General features: G+C 44.8%; 1 protein-coding gene across 3 annotated transcripts in view; it reads left to right on the top strand.

The window, feature by feature from the left end:
- Positions 1–18775, top strand: part of LOC129827773 (Kv channel-interacting protein 1-like) — a 70458-nt gene extending 51683 nt beyond the window's left edge. For all 3 annotated transcript variants that reach the window (XM_055888936.1, XM_055888935.1, XM_055888937.1), the window contains exons 2-7: positions 13456–13580; positions 13706–13775; positions 15068–15138; positions 15297–15404; positions 15528–15695; positions 17745–18775. In XM_055888936.1, coding sequence (XP_055744911.1) covers positions 13456–13580; positions 13706–13775; positions 15068–15138; positions 15297–15404; positions 15528–15695; positions 17745–17792 — 590 coding nt within the window. In that variant the 3' untranslated portion in view covers positions 17793–18775. The remainder of the gene's footprint in view (positions 1–13455; positions 13581–13705; positions 13776–15067; positions 15139–15296; positions 15405–15527; positions 15696–17744) is intronic.
- Positions 18776–18918: the final 143 nt, after the last annotated feature.

The raw sequence follows: 18918 nt of genomic DNA, 5'->3' as shown, positions 1-18918 counted from the left end.
GTGTGTGTGTGTGTGTGTGTGTGTGTGTGTGTGTGTGTGTGTGGTGTGTGTGTGTGTCTACATAAGTGTATGTGAACACATCAGTGGAGGGGAAACATACACAAGGTATTTGTCACTCTGCTCACACACTCTCTTCCGTCTTGCCTGTTTCCTTGGAAGCATGGTTGGCATGGCAACAAAATATATCAGTTTTGGGGGTCAGTGAGATGTTATGAGATTGGTGGTTCCAAAGTTAACCATGCTCATTGCAAATTTGCACAATTTTGCATATTTTGATTATTTTTCCATGGGCTATTTCCATATTGTAATATAAATCACATTAGGTAACATATCATGTTTTATATCATGAAATATTGAAATAATGAAGACATTAAATATAATTTATTAAATATAGTTTTCATTGCATTATCTGTCTTGTTCCTTCCCTATCTGTCTTGTTCCTTCCCTATCTGTCTTGTTTCTTCCATATATGTCTAGTTCCTTCCATATGTCTTGTTCCTTCCATATCTGTCTTGTTCCTACCATATCTGTGTTGGTCCTACCCTATCTGTGTTGTTCCTTCCCTATCTGTCATGTTCCTTCCCTGTCTGTCTTGTTCCCTCCCTATCTATCTTGTTCCTTCCCTATCTGTCTTGTTCCTACCCTATCTGTCTTGTTCCTTCCCTATCTGTCTTGTTCCTTCCCTATCTGTCTTGTTCCTTCCCTATCTGTCTTGTTCCTTCCCTATCTGTCATGTTCCTTCCCTATCTGTCATGTTCCTTCCCTATCTGTCATGTTCCTTCCCTATCTGTCATGTTCCTTCCCTGTCTGTCTTGTTCCCTCCCTATCTATCTGGTTCCTTCCCTATCTGTCTTGTTCCTTCCCTATCTGTCTTGTTCCTTCCCTATCTGTCTTGTTCCTACCCTATTTGTCTTGTTCCTTCCCTATCTGTCTTGTTCCTACCCTATCTGTCTTGTTCCTTCCCTATCTGTCTTGTTCCTTCCCTATCTGTCTTGTTCCTTCCCTATCTATCTTGTTCCTTCCAAATGTGTCTTGTTCCTTCCCTATCTGTCCTGTTCCTTCCTTATCTGTCTTGTTCCTTCCCTATCTGTCATCTTCCTTCCCTATCTGTCTTGTTCCTTCCCTATCTGTCTTGTTCCTTCCCTATCTGTCTTGTTCCTTCCCTATCTGTCTTGTTCCTTCCCTATCTGTCTTGTTCCTTCCCTATCTATCTTGTACCTTCCGTATATGTCTTGTTTCTTTCCTATCTGTCTTGTTCCTTTCCTATCTGTCTTGTTCCTTCCGTATATGTCCTGTTCCTTCCGTATATGTCCTGTTCCTTCCCTATATGTCTTGTTCCTTCCCTATCTGTCTTGTTCCTTCCCTATCTGTCTTGTTCCTTCCCTATCTGTCTTGTTCCTTCCCTATCTGTCTTGTTCCTTCCCTATCTGTCTTGTTCCTTCCCTATATGTCTTGTTCCTTCCCTATCTGTCTTGTTCCTTCCCTATCTGTCTTGTTCCTTCCCTATCTGTCTTGTTCCTTCCCTATCTGTCATGTTCCTTCCCTATCTGTCGTGTTCCTTCCCTATCTGTCATGTTCCTTCCCTATCTGTCATGTTCCTTCCCTGTCTGTCTTGTTCCCTCCCTATCTATCTGGTTCCTTCCCTATCTGTCTTGTTCCTTCCCTATCTGTCTTGTTCCTTCCCTATCTGTCTTGTTCCTACCTTATTTGTCTTGTTCCTTCCCTATCTGTCTTGTTCCTACCCTATCTGTCTTGTTCCTTCCCTATCTGTCTTGTTCCTTCCCTATCTGTCTTGTTCCTTCCCTATCTATCTTGTTCCTTCCAAATGTGTCTTGTTCCTTCCCTATCTGTCCTGTTCCTTCCTTATCTGTCTTGTTCCTTCCCTATCTGTCATCTTCCTTCCCTATCTGTCTTGTTCCTTCCCTATCTGTCTTGTTCCTTCCCTATCTGTCTTGTTCCTTCCCTATCTGTCTTGTTCCTTCCCTATCTGTCTTGTTCCTTCCCTATCTGTCTTGTTCCTTCCCTATCTATCTTGTTCCTTCCGTATATGTCTTGTTTCTTTCCTATCTGTCTTGTTCCTTTCCTATCTGTCTTGTTCCTTCCGTATATGTCCTGTTCCTTCCGTATATGTCCTGTTCCTTCCCTATATGTCTTGTTCCTTCCCTATCTGTCTTGTTCCTTCCCTATCTGTCTTGTTCCTTCCCTATCTGTCTTGTTCCTTCCCTATCTGTCTTGTTCCTTCCCTATCTGTCTTGTTCCTTCCCTATCTGTCTTGTTCCTTCCCAATATGTCTTGTTCCTTCCCTATCTGTCTTGTTCCTTCCCTATCTGTCTTGTTCCTTCCCTATCTGTCTTGTTCCTTCCCTATCTGTCATGTTCCTTCCCTATCTGTCGTGTTCCTTCCCTATCTGTCATGTTCCTTCCCTATCTGTCATGTTCCTTCCCTGTCTGTCTTGTTCCCTCCCTATCTATCTGGTTCCTTCCCTATCTGTCTTGTTCCTTCCCTATCTGTCTTGTTCCTTCCCTATCTGTCTTGTTCCTACCTTATTTGTCTTGTTCCTTCCCTATCTGTCTTGTTCCTACCCTATCTGTCTTGTTCCTTCCCTATCTGTCTTGTTCCTTCCCTATCTGTCTTGTTCCTTCCCTATCTATCTTGTTCCTTCCAAATGTGTCTTGTTCCTTCCCTATCTGTCCTGTTCCTTCCTTATCTGTCTTGTTCCTTCCCTATCTGTCATCTTCCTTCCCTATCTGTCTTGTTCCTTCCCTATCTGTCTTGTTCCTTCCCTATCTGTCTTGTTCCTTCCCTATCTGTCTTGTTCCTTCCCTATCTGTCTTGTTCCTTCCCTATCTGTCTTGTTCCTTCCCTATCTATCTTGTTCCTTCCATATATGTCTTGTTCCTTTCCTATCTGTCTTGTTCCTTTCCTATCTGTCTTGTTCCTTCCGTATATGTCCTGTTCCTTCCGTATATGTCCTGTTCCTTCCCTATCTGTCTTGTTCCTTCCCTATCTGTCTTGTTCCTTCCCTATCTGTCTTGTTCCTTCCCTATCTTTCTTGTTCCTTCCCTATCTGTCTTGTTCCTTCCCTATCTGTCTTGTTCCTTCCCTATCTGTCTTGTTCCTTCCCTATCTGTCCTGTTCCTTCCCTATCTGTCTTGTTCCTTCCATATCTGTCTTGTTCCTTCCATATCTGTCTTGTTCCTTCCCTATTTGTCATGTTCCTTCCCTATCTGTCTTGTTCCTACCCTATCTGTCTTGTTCCTTCCCTATCTGTCTTGTTCCTTCCCTATCTGTCTTGTTCCTTCCCTATCTGTCTTGTTCCTTCCCTATCTGTCTTGTTCCTTCCCTATCTGTCTTGTTCCTTCCCTATATGTCTTGTTCCTTCCCTATCTGTCTTGTTCCTTCCCTATCTGTCTTGTTCCTACCCTATCTGTCCTGTTCCTTCCCTATCTGTCTTGTTCCTTCCATATCTGTCATGTTCCTTCCATATCTGTCTTGTTCCTTCCCTATTTGTCATGTTCCTTCCCTATCTGTCTTGTTCCTTCCCTATTTGTCTTGTTCCTTCCCTATCTGTCTTGTTCCTTCCACATCTGTCTTGTTCCTTCCCTATTTGTCTTGTTCCTTCCATATCTGTCTTGTTCCTTCCATATCTGTCTTGTTCCTTCCCTATTTGTCTTGTTCCTTCCATTTCTGTCTTGTTCCTACCCTTGTTATTTCCATATCTGTCTTATTTCTTACATACAGTGCATTCAGAAACTATTCAGACCCCTTGACGTGTTCCACATTTTGTTACGTTACATCGTTAAGGAAGGAACAAGAGAGATAGAGATGTAAATGTGATTTTTCAGTTTATTTAATTTATGCATTTCAAACATTTCTACAAACCTGTTTTTGCTTTGTCATTATGGGGCATTGTGTGTAGATTGATGGACGAAAACAAATATTTTGAATATATGTCTTGTTCCTTATCTTGTTATATCAATGATGTATGTTACACTTTTAGAAAAAAAGGTTCCAGGTAGAACTATTTTGGGTTCCACGAAGAACCCTTTGTGGAAAGGGTTCTACCTGGAACCAAAAAGGGTTCTCCTTTATAAAAATGTATTTTATATACAGTATATACAGTTGATGTTGGAAGTTTACATACACCTTAGCCAAATTCATTTAAACTCAATTTTTCACAACTCCTGACATTTAATCCTGACATAAAAATTCCCTGTTTTAGGTCAGTTAGGATTACCACTTTATTTTAAGAATGTGAAATGTCAGAATAATAGTAGAGAGAATGATTTGTTTCAGCTTTAATTTCTTTCATCACTTTCCCAGTGGGTCAGAAGTTTACATACACTCAATTAGTATTTGGTAGCATTGCCTTTAAATTGTTTAACTTGGGTCAAACGTTTCGGGTAGCCTTCCACAAGCTTCCCACAATAAGTTGGGTGAATTTTGGCCCATTCCTCCTGACAGAGCTGGTGTAACTGAATCAGGTTTGTAGGCCTCCTTGTTCGCACACACTTTTTCAGTTCTGCCCACAAATTTTCTATAGGATTGAGGTCAGGGCTTTGTGAAGACCACTCCAATACCTTGACTTTGTTGTCCTTAAGCCATTTTGCCACAACTTTGGAAGTATGCTTGGGGTCATTGTGCATTTGGAAGACCCATTTGCGACCAAGCTTTAACTTCCTGACTGATGTCTTGAGATGTTGCTTCAATTTATCCACATAATTTTCTATCCTCATGATGCCATCTATTTTGTGACGTGCACCAGTCCCTCCTGCAGCAAAGCACCCCCACAACATGATGCTGTAACATCTTTTCGAACAAACTTTATTAAATTAACGGAGAAATTACACAAATCTTGACAAAAAAAATGTACTTTTATTTCTCTTATTTCTCTTCTTCCTGTACTTCGGCTTGCATGCCTCCTCCTTTTCCCTCCAAACATAACAATTGTCATTATGGCCAAACAGTTCTTTTTTTGTTTCATCAGACCAGAGGACATTTCTCCAAAAAGTACGATCTTTGTCCCCATGTGCAGTTGCAAACCGTAGTCTGTTTTTTTATGGCGGTTTTGGAGCAGTGCCTTCTTCCTTGCTGAGCGGTCTTTCAGGTGATGTCAATAAAGGACTCGTTCTACTGTGGATATAGATACTTTGTACCTGTTTCCTCCAGCATCTTCACAAGGTCCTTTGATGATGTTCTGGGATTGATTTGCACTCTTCGCACCAAAGTACGTTCATCTCTAGGAGACAGAACGCGTCTCCTTCCTGAGCGGTATGACGGCTGCGTGGTCCCATGGTGTTGATACTTGCGTACTATTGTTTGTACAGATGAACGTGGTACCTTCAGGCGTTTGGAAATTGCTCCCAAGGATGAACCAGACTTGTGGAGGTCTACAATTTTTTTCTGAGGTCTTGGCTGATTTATTTTGATTTTCCCATGATGTCAAGCAAAGAGGCACTGAGTTTGAAGGTAGACCTTGAAATACATCCACAGGTACACCTCCAATTGACTCAAATTATGTCAATGAGCCTATCAGAAGCTTCTAAAGCCATGACATAATTTTCTGGAATTGTCCAAGCTGTTTAAAGGCACATTCAACTTAGTGTATGTAAATTTCTGACCCTCTGGAATTGTAATGCATTGAATTATAAGTGAAATAATCTGTCTGTAAGCAATTGTTGGAAAAATTACTTGTGTCATGCACAAAGTAGATGTCCTAACGGACTTGCCAAAACTATAGTTTGTAAACAAGAAATTTGTGAAGTGGTTGAAAAACTAGTTTTTTTTCCAACCTAAGTGTATGTAAACTTCTGACTTCAATTGTATATTTAAAAAATGAACCGAAATGAGTTCTTCAAAGGATTCTCCTATTGGGACAGCTGAAGAACCCTTTTAGATAACAAATTTTTTCTAAGAGTGTAGGGCTAGTGGTAACGTCAGATTACAGTTATAGTTCCTTGTTAAATATAGTATCCTAGCTAGACCTTATTAGAGCTGTGATATGGAGTTGTGTTATCCTATCTGGGTTTTTCCATCTCTCTGATGTTTTCTGATGCATGTTATCTCTGTGACAGTGTGTGTGTGTCTCTTCTCTGTAACAGTCAGTCTGACAGGGTCTTAGTGACATGGTGCTGATGACAGCCAGCTCCGACAGAAGCTTTTGATGTCTTTTTCTCTCTGGTGAATGTGTCATTCCTTCTCCTCCACCCCCATCCTTCCATCCCTCACTCAGGCTCCCTGCAGCAATGTTGTGTTACTCTTCTCTCTTCCTGCCACTCTCCCTCTCTCCCTTGCTCATCTTTTTTGTCCCTTCCTGTCTTTTCCTGCCTTCCTGTCTCCCAAACCCTTTCTCGTCTTCCTTTCTCTGTCATATCTCTCTCTCCACATCTCCCTCTGTCTCTCTCTCTCTCTCCCGCTCTCTCTCTATCTCTCTCTCTCTCTCTCCATATCTCGCTCTGTCTCCTTCTGTCTCCCTCTCTCTCTCTCCCACTCTCTCTCTCTCCATATCTCCCTCTGTCTCCATCTGTCGCTCTCTCTCTCCCTCTCTCTTTCTGTCATCCTCTCTTTCTTGTCCCCAATTCCACTCCTCCCTCTCTGTTTTTGCTCCCCCCTCCTACTCATTCCACATTTCTTTCTGGTTTTATCACTTCTTCGTTCTTTTCTCCCACACACTCTGATTCATAATCTACATCTTTCTCCTCACTCTCAACCCATCCCTTTCAATCCCTATTTTTGCTCTCATCCCCCTTTCCTTCCCTCCCTCCCATACTCTCTCACATTCCTTCACTCCCCAACGCTCATACAGAGTATTGCAGGGTGTGTGAGTGCCTATTAACCAGGACATCCTGTGACGACAGCCTCAGTTGACTATCTACTGAAGTGTTTTTTTCTTCATGTGTTGATAGCAGACACATCTCTTCTTGTCCATGGGGATGAGCAGACAAACGGCACTCTAATGCATTTCACACGGACTGTGTCATGGCATTAGCGTAATATTTAGTGCGATGGTGTGTGTGGGTCTGCTTTTCTGAGTCACTGAATTTGTGTCGGCCAGTGTCTTCCTGTTTTTAATAATGGATGTGTTTCTTTTGCACTTTCTAAGAATATGTGGAGATGTCACTCTGTCTGTCAGTGTTGGACAGCGAGCCCTTCAAAAGGCCAGTGATTATGTACATTAGCAGTAACACTGCTTAACATTTCCCAGTGATTTATTGGTGTGAGTGAAGGGTGACCGGAAGGCATGCAAAGTGAAGGTTTAGGTACAGTATGTCAATTTGTGTCACCCTGTCCTGAAGTCGCACAGTTGCTTTAGTCAAATGGAATTTAGAATGCAAAATCTTATCTCCACTGGTTGTGAGTTGGTGTAATGCTGTGTAAATCTGTTGGTGTGTGTGTAATAGTGTGTAATATGGGTGTGTGTGATCCATATACCTGCTCAGTGTTGTGATATCAGAGTAGTGGTTCTGCTTCATAGAAAGCATTCCACACTGATAAGTGGCCAATGAGAGGCAGCTGTTGTGGTCGCTGGGGGACGCCACAGATTAGGCTAACTCAGATTATACAAACGAGAGTCTCATATGGAAGGATTGCAGGGATCAGTTTGAGTAGAACGAGAGAGAGGGAAGAGAACAGGAGAGGGAGAGGGTGGAGAGGGAGAGGGGGGAGAGGGACAGAGGGAAGAGAACAGGAGGGGCAGAGGGGGGAAGGGGAGAGGGGGAGAGGGGGGAAAGGGATCGAGGGAGAGGGGGGAAAGGGAGAGGGGGAAGAGAACAGGAGGGGCAGAGGGGGGAAAGGGATAGAGGGAAGAGGGGGAGAGGTGAGAAAGGGAGAGAGGGAAGAGAGGAAAAGGGAGAGAAAAATAGAGAAAGAGTCAGGATTATATACTCAATAATAAAATGGTGATATGACTCCAGGAGCATTTGCTTTCTCATGGTCAGTGAGGTTCTGGAAACAACACCATCAGGACAATATAAGAGAATACAAGATGTTGACAGAGGGGAATAGGAACGTCACAATGACCACCAGGGATCTGATCTGGCAAAACTGTCTGCCTCCCTCTACTGGTAGATTGTGATTACTACAAGTATATTTGACTAAATTCATAGAGCGGCATGTATTTTATTGATAATAATAATAACTATTGGGCCTGACTGGTTGATTTACATGGGGGACGGATATGACAACAGTTTAGCAAAGTTACTTTCAGGCAAGTTAAGCACAGCTACGTTATGTTGTACAGTGAAAAATGCCCTCTTTCATAAACTCGCTCGCATGCGCACACACACACACACACACACACACACACACACACACACACACACACACATATACACACACACACACACACACACACACACACACACACACACACACACACACACACACACACACAGAGCAGTCTCCAATCTATAACTATTATAGCACTTATCTGTGTGGGTTAAACTACTGCACCTTCTGGGGGTTATCCACGTTGAGCGTGAGTAGTTACCACTGGGGGTGATCCTCGTTGTGGGTGAGTAGTTACCACTGGGGGTGATCCTCGTTGTGGGTGAGTAGTTACCACTGGGGGTGATCCTCGTTGTGGGTGAGTAGTTACCACTGGGGGTGATCCTCGTTGTGGGTGAGTAGTTACCACTGGGGGTGATCCTCGATGTGGGTGAGTAGTTACCACTGGGGGCGATCCTCATTGTGGGTGAGTAGTTACCACTGGGGGTAATCCTCGTTGAGGGTGAGTAGTTACCACTGGGGGTTATCCACGTTGAGGGTGAGTAGTTACCACTGGGGGTTATCCACGTTGAGGGCGAGTAGTTACCACTAGGGGTTATCCACGTTGAGGGTGAGTAGTTGCCACTGGGGGTTATCCACGTTGAGGGTGAGTAGTTACCACTAGGGGTTATCCACGTTGAGGGTGAGTAGTTGCCACTGGGGGTTATCCACGTTGAGGGTGAGTAGTTACCACTAGGGGTTATCCACGTTGAGGGTGAGTAGTTAACAAGGGGGTTTATCCACGTTGATGCTGAGTAGCTACCTTTGGGGGTAATCCTCGTTGAGGGTGAGTAGTTTCCACTGGGGGTTATCCACGTTGAGGCTGAGTATTTACCACTGGGGGTTGTCCACGTTGAGGGTGAGTAGTTACCACTGGGGGTTGTCCACGTTGAGGGTGAGGTGAGTAGTTACCACTGCGGGTTATTCACGTTGAGGATGAGTAGTTACCACTGGGGATTGTCCATGTTGAGGCTGAGTAGCTACCATTTGGGGCAATCCACGTTGAGGGTGAGTAGTTACCACTGGAGGTTATCCACGTTGAGGCTGAGTAGCTACCGTTGGGGGTTATCAACGAGGAGGGTGAGTAGTTACCACTGGGGGTTATCCACATTTAGGGTGAGTAGTTACCACTGGGGGTGATCCTCGTTGAGGGTGAGTAGTTGCCACTGGGGGTTATCCATGTTGTGGGTGAGTAGTTACCACTGGGGGTGATCCTCGATGTGGATGAGTAGTTACCACTGGGGGTGATCCTCGTTGAGGGTGAGTAGTTGCCACTGGGTGTTATCCATGTTGTGGGTGAGTACTTACACACGTGGTTCCGTGTGGCTCAGTTTGTAGAGCATGGCGTTTGCAACGCCAGGGTTGTGGGTTCAATTCCCACGGAGGGACCAGGGTTCAGTTCCCACGGGGGGACCAGGATGAATATGTATGAACTTTCCAATTTGTAAGTCGCTCTGGATAAGAGCGTCTGCTTAATGACTGTAATGTAAATGTAGGGGTAATGAGAGTGAGGTGAGTAGTTACCCCTGGGGGTTATCCATGTTGATGGTGAGTAGTTACCACTGGGGGTTATCCATGTTGATGGTGAGTAGTTACCACTGGGGGTTATGCATGTTGAGGCAGAATTGTTACCACTGAGGGTTACCAACATTGAGGGAGAGTAGTTACCACTGGGGGTTATCCACGTTGAGGCTGAGTAGCTACCGTTGGGGGTTATCCACGAGGAGGGTGAGTAGTTACCATTGGGGGTTATCCACGAGGAGGGTGAGTAGTTACCACTGGGGGTTATCCACGTTGAGGCTAAGTAGCTACCGTTGGGGGTTATCCACGAGGAGGGTGAGTAGTTACCATTGGGGGTTATCCACGAGGAGGGTGAGTAGTTACCATTGGGGGTTATCCACGTTGAGGCTGAGCAGTTACCACTTGGTGTTATTTTTTAGTTTTTAATTTTTTAAATTTCACCTTTATTTAACCAGGTAGGCTAGTTGAGAACAAGTTCTCATTTGCAACTGCGACCTGGCCAAGATAAAGCATAGCAGTGTGAACAGACAACAACACAGAGTTACACATCGAGTAAACAATAAACAAGTCAATAACATGCTAGAAAAAAGAGAATCTATATACAATGTGCGCAAAAGGCATGAGGAGGTAGGCAATAAATCGAGTAATTACAATTTAGCAGATTAACACTGGAGTGATAAATCATCAGATGATCATGTGCAAGTAGAGATACTGGTGTGCAAAAGAGCAGAAAAGTAAATAAATAAAAGCAGTATGGGGGGTGAGGTAGGTAAATTGGGTGGGCTATATACCGATGGACTATGTACAGCTGCAGCAACCGGTTAGCTGCTCAGATAGCAGATGTTTAAAGTTGTTGAGGGAGATAAAAATCTCCAACTTCAGAGATTTTTGCCATTCGTTCCAGTCGCAGGCAGCAGAGAACTGGAAGGAAAGGCGTCCAAATGAGGTTTTGGCTTTAGGGATGATCAGTGAGATACACCTGCTGGAGTGCGTGCTACGGGTGGGTGTAGCCATCGTGACCAGTGAACTGAGATAAGGCGGCACTTTACCTAGCATAGGGCATACAGGTCGCAGTGGTGGGTCGTATAAGGTGCTTTAGTAACAAAACGGATGGCACTGTGATAAACTGCATCCAGTTTGCTGAGTAGAGTATTGGAAGCTATTTTGTAGATGACATCGCCGAAGTCGAGGATCGGTAGGATAGTCAGTTTTACTAGGGTAAGTTTGGCGGCGTGAGTGAAGGAGGCTTTGTTGCGAAATAGAAAGCCGACTATAGATTTGATTTTGGATTGGAGATGTTTGATATGAGTCTGGAAGGAGAGTTTGCAGTCTAGCCAGACACCTAGGTACTTATAGATGTCCACATATTCTAGGTCGGAACCGTCCAGGGTGGTGATGCTAGTCGGGCGTGCGGGTGCAGGCAGCGAACGGTTGAAAAGCATGCATTTGGTTTTACTAGCGTTTAAGAGCAGTTGGAGGCCACGGAAGGAGTGTTGTATGGCATTGAAGCTCGTTTGGAGGTTAGATAGCACAATGTCCATAGAAGGGCCAGAAGTATACAGAATGTTGTCGTCTGCATAGAGGTGGATCAGGGAATCGCCCGCAGCAAGAGCAACATCATTGATATATACAGTATCCATGTTGAGGGAGAATAGTTACCACTGGGGGTTACCAACATTGAGGCTGAGCAGTTTCCCCTGGGGGTTATCCACTTTGAGGCTGAGTAGTTACCACTGGGGGTAATCCACATTGAGGCTGAGTATTTACCACTGGGGGTTGTCCACATTGAGGCTGAGTATTTACCCCTGGGGGTTATCCATGTTTTGGGTGAGTAGTTACCACTGGGGGTTATCCATGTTTTGGGTGAGTAGTTACCCCTGGGGGTTATCCATGTTTTGGGTGAGTAGTTACCCCTGGGGGTTATCCATGTTTTGGGTGAGTAGTTACCACTGGGGGTAATCCACATTGAGGCTGAGTATTTACCCCTGGGGGTTATCCATGTTTTGGGTGAGTAGTTACCACTGGGGGTTATCCATGTTTTGGGTGAGTAGTTACCCCTGGGGGTTATCCATGTTTTGGGTGAGTAGTTACCCCTGGGGGTTATCCATGTTTTGGGTGAGTAGTTACCACTGGGGGTTATCCATGTTTTGGGTGAGTAGTTACCCCTGGGGGTTATCCATGTTTTGGGTGAGTAGTTACCCCTGGGGGTTATCCATGTTTTGGGTGAGTAGTTACCCCTGGGGGTTATCCATGTTTTGGGTGAGTAGTTACCCCTGGGGGTTATCCATGTTTTGGGTGAGTAGTTACCACTGGGGGTTATCCATGTTTTGGGTGAGTAGTTACCCCTGGGGGTTATCCATGTTTTGGGTGAGTAGTTACCCCTGGGGGTTATCCATGTTTTGGGTGAGTAGTTACCCCTGGGGGTTATCCATGTTTTGGGTGAGTAGTTACCCCTGGGGGTTATCCATGTTGAGGGTGAGTAGTTACCACTGGGGGTTATCCATGTTGAGGGTGAGTAGTTACCACTGGGGGTGATCCATGTTGAGACTGAGTAGTTACCCCTGGGGGTTATCCATGTTGAGGGTGAGTAGTTACCACTGGGGGTTATCCACGTTGAGGGTGAGTAGTTACCACTGGGGGTTATCCATGTTGAGGGTGAGTAGTTACCACTGGGGGTTATCCACATTGAGGGTGAGTAGTTACCACTGGGGGTTATCCACATTGAGGGTGAGTAGCTACCACTGGGGGTTATCCATGTTGAGGCTGAGTAGTTACCACTGGGGGTTATCCACATTTAGGGTGAGTAGTTACCACTGGGGGTTATCCATGTTGAGGCTGAGTAGTTACCCCTGGGGGTTATCCATGTTGAGGGTGAGTAGTTACCACTGGGGGTTATCCACGTTGAGGGTGAGTAGTTACCACTGGGGGTTATCCATGTTGAGGGTGAGTAGTTACCACTGGGGTTATCCACATTGAGGGTGAGTAGTTACCACTGGGGGTTATCCACATTTAGGGTGAGTAGTTACCACTGGGGGTTATCCATGTTGAGGCTGAGTAGTTACCACTGGGTGCAATCCACATTGAGGGTGATTAGTTACCACTGCGGGTTATCCAGGATTTTCAACCCAGATATTGACCTGGTATGTTACCACTGCTGAGCTTAAAGGGTCTCTCCGATTTTCTGCATAGTGAAACTTTTCAATATGAATGAAGATTGCCATGCGTATTGAGAGAGAGGAGGGAAAGTGTACTACCATTACCTGTGTGTAAGGCTGGTTTTGTGTGACTGTACATTCTTCGAAAAAAAGGTTCCAAAAGGGTTCTACGGCTGTCTCCATAGAAGAACCCTTTTTGGTTCCAGGTTTTTGGTTTTCCTTTTTGGTTTTCCTATGGGGACAACCAAAGTACCCTTTTAGATTCTAGATAGCACCTTTTTTTCTAAGAGTGTACAGTATCATTGAACAGTGACTCGGTCAAGTGACTGAGGTGGAGGAACACAGGGATTTCTACAATGACCTCTCTCTCTGAGGCCCATCTCCTCTCTATGCTATTGTGTCCTCCCTTCTCTCTCTTTCCCTACCTACAGTATTACTCCTTTCTATAGCTGATGAAAATGCAACATTTTGTGTAAATTCCCTGTGATGATATTGATGCTCTGTCTCTCTCTAGATAAAATAGATGATGATTTTGAGTTGAGCATTGTGTGTCATCGGCCAGAAGGGCTGGATAAACTAGAGGCTCAGACCAACTTCAGCAAGCAAGAGCTGCAAGTGCTCTACCGAGGCTTCAAAAACGTATGTAGTCAATCTATGTGTCACTCCATTACTTCATCACTTAGTGTCTGTCACTCTATCTATGGCTGATCTCTCTCTTTTCTCTCTATTTTCTCTGTCTTTCTCTGCCTCTCTCTCCATCGTAGGAGTGCCCTAGTGGGGTGGTGAATGAGGACACCTTCAAACAAATATACGCGCAGTTCTTTCCCCATGGAGGTAGGGAATGAGTTTGTGTCTGTGTGTACATAACCTTTAAAGGTGTTGAGTTGTGCAGTGGATTTGTGTTGTGATCACATGAAGGGTAATACATACATTACATGACCAAAAGTATGTGGACACCTGCTAGTCCAACATCTCACTCCAAAACCATGGGCATTAAAATGGAGTTGGTCACCCCTTTGCGGCTATAACAACCTCCACTCTTCTGGGAAGGCTTTCCACTAGATGTTGGAACATTAGATGTTGGAACACTCCGGGGACTTGCTTCTATTCAGCGACAAGAGCCTTAGTGAGGTTGGGCACTGATGTTGGGCGATTAGGTCTGGCTCGCAGTCGGCGTTCCAATTCATCCCAAATGTGTTAGATGGGGTTGAGGTCAGGGCTCTGTGTAGGCCAGTCAAGTTTTTCCACACCGATGTTGACAAATCATTTCTGTATGAACCTCACTTTGTCCGCGGGGGCATTGTTATTGTATTCTCTAGTGTTAAGATTTCCCTTAACTGGAACTAAGGGGCCTAGCCCAGACCATGAAAAACAGCCCCAGACCATTATTCCTCCTCCACCAAACTTTACAGTTGGCACTATGCATTGGGGCAGGTAGGGTTATCCTGCCATCCGCCAAACCCAGATTCATCTGTCGGACTGCCAGTTGGTGAAGCGGGATTCATCACTCAAGAGAATGCGTTTCCACTGCTCCGGAGTCCAATGGCGGCGAGCTTTAAAGCACTCCAGCCGACGCTTGGCATTGTGCATGGTGATCTTAGGCTTGTGTGTGGCTGCTCTGCCATGGAATTCCATTTCATGAAGCTCCCGACTAACAGTTATTGTGCTGATGTTGCTTCCCAGAGGCAGTTTGGAACTCAATAGTGAGTGTTGCAACTGAGGACAGACGATTTTTACGCACTACGCGCTTCAGCACTCGGCGGTCCCGTTCTGTGAGCTCGTGTGGTCTCCCACTTCACGGCTGAGCCGTTGTTGCTCCTAGACGTTTACACTTCACAATAACAGCATTTACAGTTGAACGGGGCAGCTCTATCAGGGCAGACATTTGACGAACTGTCTTGTTGGAAAGGTGGCATCATATGACGGTGCCACGTTGAAGGTCATTGCGCTCTTCAGTATGGGCCATTCTACTGCCAATGTTTGTCTATGGAGATTGCATGAATGTGTGCTCAATTACATACACCTGTCAGCTATGGGTGTGGCTGAAATAGCCGAATCCACTAATTTGTAGGGGTGTCCACATACTTTGTATACATAGTGTATCTCTTCCCTCCAATGCTCTGCAGATGCCAGTACCTACGCACACTACCTGTTCAACACCTTTGACTCAGCACACAGTGGATCCATCAAGTTTGAGGTTAACATTCCTCTACTGTCTCTCTACTCCTCCGCTCTATCTCTCTCTTTCTCTTTCTCACCATCATCAGATGACTAACCCTTTTTGTATTCTGGATCATTCGTCTTCTTGTTCTCGGTGATACGGCGTCTCATTCTGTCGCTCTCTCCCTCCTCCAGGACTTTATCATGGCGTTGTCCACCCTGCTGAGGGGTTCAGTGAGGGAGAAACTGACGTGGACGTTCAACCTGTACGACATCAACAGAGATGGCTACATCAACAAGGAGGTGTGTGTGTACTTAAATATTGCGTGTGGTTATTTCACCATTTAACAACGACAGGCAAATATCATTGCATATATTTTGCTTCATATGCGGCGGTTTTGTGTATTCTTTGTGCGTGTTTTACAGGAGATGACAGACATCGTCAGAGCGATATATGACATGATGGGGAAGTACACCTACCCTGCCCTGAAGACAGACACCCCCAAACAACATGTGGATGCCTTCTTCCAGAAGATGGACAAGAACAGAGATGGAGTAGTCACTCTGGACGAGTTCATTCTGTCCTGCCAGGAGGTCAACTTTCTCTACATTTATACGATCATCATTGTTCCATCCACTTATTCTTGTATTTTATTGTAGTTTGAGGGTTTTGGATGGATCAAATTCAATGATCAACTGACCAACTTCACAGCCATGCGTCAACTCAACCACTTTAGGTTTGCTTCCAACCATCTACCATCTGAATGTCAACAACAAACATCTGACCAATCAGATTAGAACAAGGTAGCTGCTAGGCAGATAATCAATTATCGTTTCAAACACTGTTGTGTAGTTTTATAGTTTAGAAGTACACAACAGAAGTACACAACAGTGACTTAGGGTTATTTTATGAAGTATAATATTATTTTCTATTTGCCCCTTCCGTAGGTCTTTACCTTTTTAACTTCTTAATTCGGTCCTCCAAAGACTTAGAATGAAGATGTCACCGCCTGGAAAATGTCATGGAAACCATTCGGGCTCAGAATGCTCAACACTCTTTCAGCTTGTCATAAAGTTGCCCAGAATTGACTCCAGTCACTGTTTGGGGGAGAAATCCACAATATTCGGTCAAATCCTATGGCTCTCCCATCAAATCAAATCAAACTGTATTTGTCACCACAACAGATGTTGACCTTACAGTGAAATGCTTACTTACAAGCCCTTAACCAACAGTGCAGTTTTAAGAAAAAATACTCCCCCAAAAATAACAGTAAAAAAAATCTAAGTATCAAATAATTTAACAGCAGCAGTAAAATAACAATAGCGAGGCTAGATACAGGGGGTAGCGGTACAGAGTCAATGTGCGGGGGCACCGGTTAGTCAAGGTAATTGAGGTAATATGTACATGAAGGTAGAGTTAAAGTGACTATGCATAGATAATAAACAGAGAGTAGCAACGCAAATTGTCTGGGTAGCCATTTTATTAGCTGTTCAGGAGTCTTATGGCTTGGGGGTAGAAGCTGTTTAGAAGCCGTTTAGAAGCCTCTTGGACCTAGACTTGGCGCTCTGGTACCGCTTGTCGTGCGGTAGCAGAGAAAACAGTCTATGACTAGAGTGGCTGCGGTCTGACAATTTTTAGGGCCTTCCTCTGACACCGCCTGGTATAGAGGTCCTGGATGGCAGGAAGCTTGGCCCCAGTGATGTAGTGGGCCGTACGCACTACCCTCTGTAGTGCCTTGCGGTCGGAGGCCAAGCAGTTGCCATACCAGGCAGTGATGCAACCAGTCAGGATGCTCTCGATGGTGCAGTTGTGGAACCTTTTGAGGATCTGAGGACCCATGCTAAATCTTTTCAGTCTCCTGCAGGGGAATAGGTTTTGTCGTGCCCTCTTCACGACTGTCTTGGTGTGCTTGGACCATGATAGTTTGTTAGTGATGTGGACACCAAGGAACTTGAAGCTCTCAACCTGCTCCACTACAGGTTGGGGGCATGCTCGGTCCTCCTTTTCCTGTAGTTAACAATCATCTCCTTTGTCTTGATCATGTTGAGGGAGAGGTTGTTGTCCTGGCACCACACGGCCAGGTCTCTGACCTCCTCCCTATAGGCTGTCTTGTCGTTGTTGGTGATCAGGCCTACCACTGTTGTGTCATCAACAAACTTAATGATGGTGTTGGAGTCGTGCCTGGCCGTGCAGTCATGAGGAAACAGGGATTACAGGAGGGGACTGAGCACGCACCCCTGAGGGGCCCCTGTGTTGAGGATCATCGTGGCGGATGTGTTGTTACCTACCCTTACCACCTGGGGGCAGCCTGTCAGGAAGTCCAGGATCCAGTTGCAGAAGGAAGTGTTTACTCCCAGGGTCCTTAGCTTAGCATAGGCATCACTGTGATAGCAGCTGGTTTTGGTTGACTAAAATCCCTTCCTCCCTCTTGCCCCGCCAACCCTGCCCCAACCAGAAAAAACAAGCATGTGAGGAGTCTTGCTTTCTGTACTCTCTGCTGTTCACATTGCTGTCCCTTGGTATCTTCTCCTCTGTTTTTGTTGCCCCCTCGTGGTGGTTATGAGAACTGCAAGTTCAGAGGTATAATTTTTTCCACCTGATATTAAATCAGCTCTCCTTTTTTCCATACTTTATTTTCTTAGGACGAAAACATCATGAGGTCCCTGCAGCTCTTCAAAAATGTAATTTAGACCACACAGAGAAAAGGAGAGAAAAGACACAGAGAAAGAAAGACCGGGAGGGATTGGAAGAGATGCTTGAACTGTGAGAAGGAAAAGGAGCCCGCCATTTAATGGAAAAAAGAGGCACAAATAAACTTTGTTGTCACCATGGTTACGAGAGGTACTCAACACCGGCTGCACAACAGCAGCTATACACACCAGTCGTGTGGCACAGTGTCTCGCCATCATGTTACCATGGCAGTGACCATCAACGGGCTGGGTTATGACCCTTGCCATTGACCTCTGACCCCTGTACCTGTTTTTGAACCTCCTGTGACCCTGTAACCTTTCACCCTAGTCCTCTCTGTCTTGTTCTGTTGATGTTGTTATGGTTACTGATCTCTCTGAGAGTGTATATCACACCTGTTAGTGTACCTACTGACATAAACACACACACAGATTAAGGCATACACACATACCTTGGATTGAATCCTCAATCGACTACAAATAACAAATACACAATCAATACATTTTCATCTGTAGAATTCATCTGATCGGTATTTAACCTTTAAGAAAAATACATTTGAACCAAGTCATTCTTAACCCTGCTAAATGCAGAACTCCTACCGAATGTGTGTTAGTGTTATTCAATGTTTTTGGTGTTGTGGTGACATATTTGGCTTCTATCTTTCTGTCTGCAATGAGCTCTTTTCATCTGTGTCGTGGTTGGTCTCTTTTTCTGTCAATCTAAGTCATGGCCAGACGACATCCCGCCCACAGAGCCTGGATTGGATGTTATGTGGCCTATGATAGACATATACAGTGGTAGGAAGTTATTGCAAGTCCCATTTTGAAGTGTATTCTTATGTGGGATATTACGACTGTGGGATATTACGACAGTAACAACTCTCAAGACAATACCCAACCACTCACTGTGACCAGACAGAGAGAGAGAGAGAGAGAGAGAGACCTTGTCACTGAGAATACAGGAATAAAGCCATGAGAGATGACAATAGCCTAATCAATGTGAACTTACTGACAAAAAAATGCAAAATCCCTTTTCTCATAGTTATCTCACAGAAAACATCAGTGTATTGAGATGTGGTACAAAATGATATTTGAGTAAAACAAAGCTTTCCATCCATGTCTGTACACC

The sequence above is a fragment of the Salvelinus fontinalis genome, chromosome 29, assembly GCF_029448725.1.
Source record: "Salvelinus fontinalis isolate EN_2023a chromosome 29, ASM2944872v1, whole genome shotgun sequence".
Classification (NCBI taxonomy): domain Eukaryota; kingdom Metazoa; phylum Chordata; class Actinopteri; order Salmoniformes; family Salmonidae; genus Salvelinus; species Salvelinus fontinalis.
This window is presented reverse-complemented; position numbering and strand designations above follow the sequence as displayed.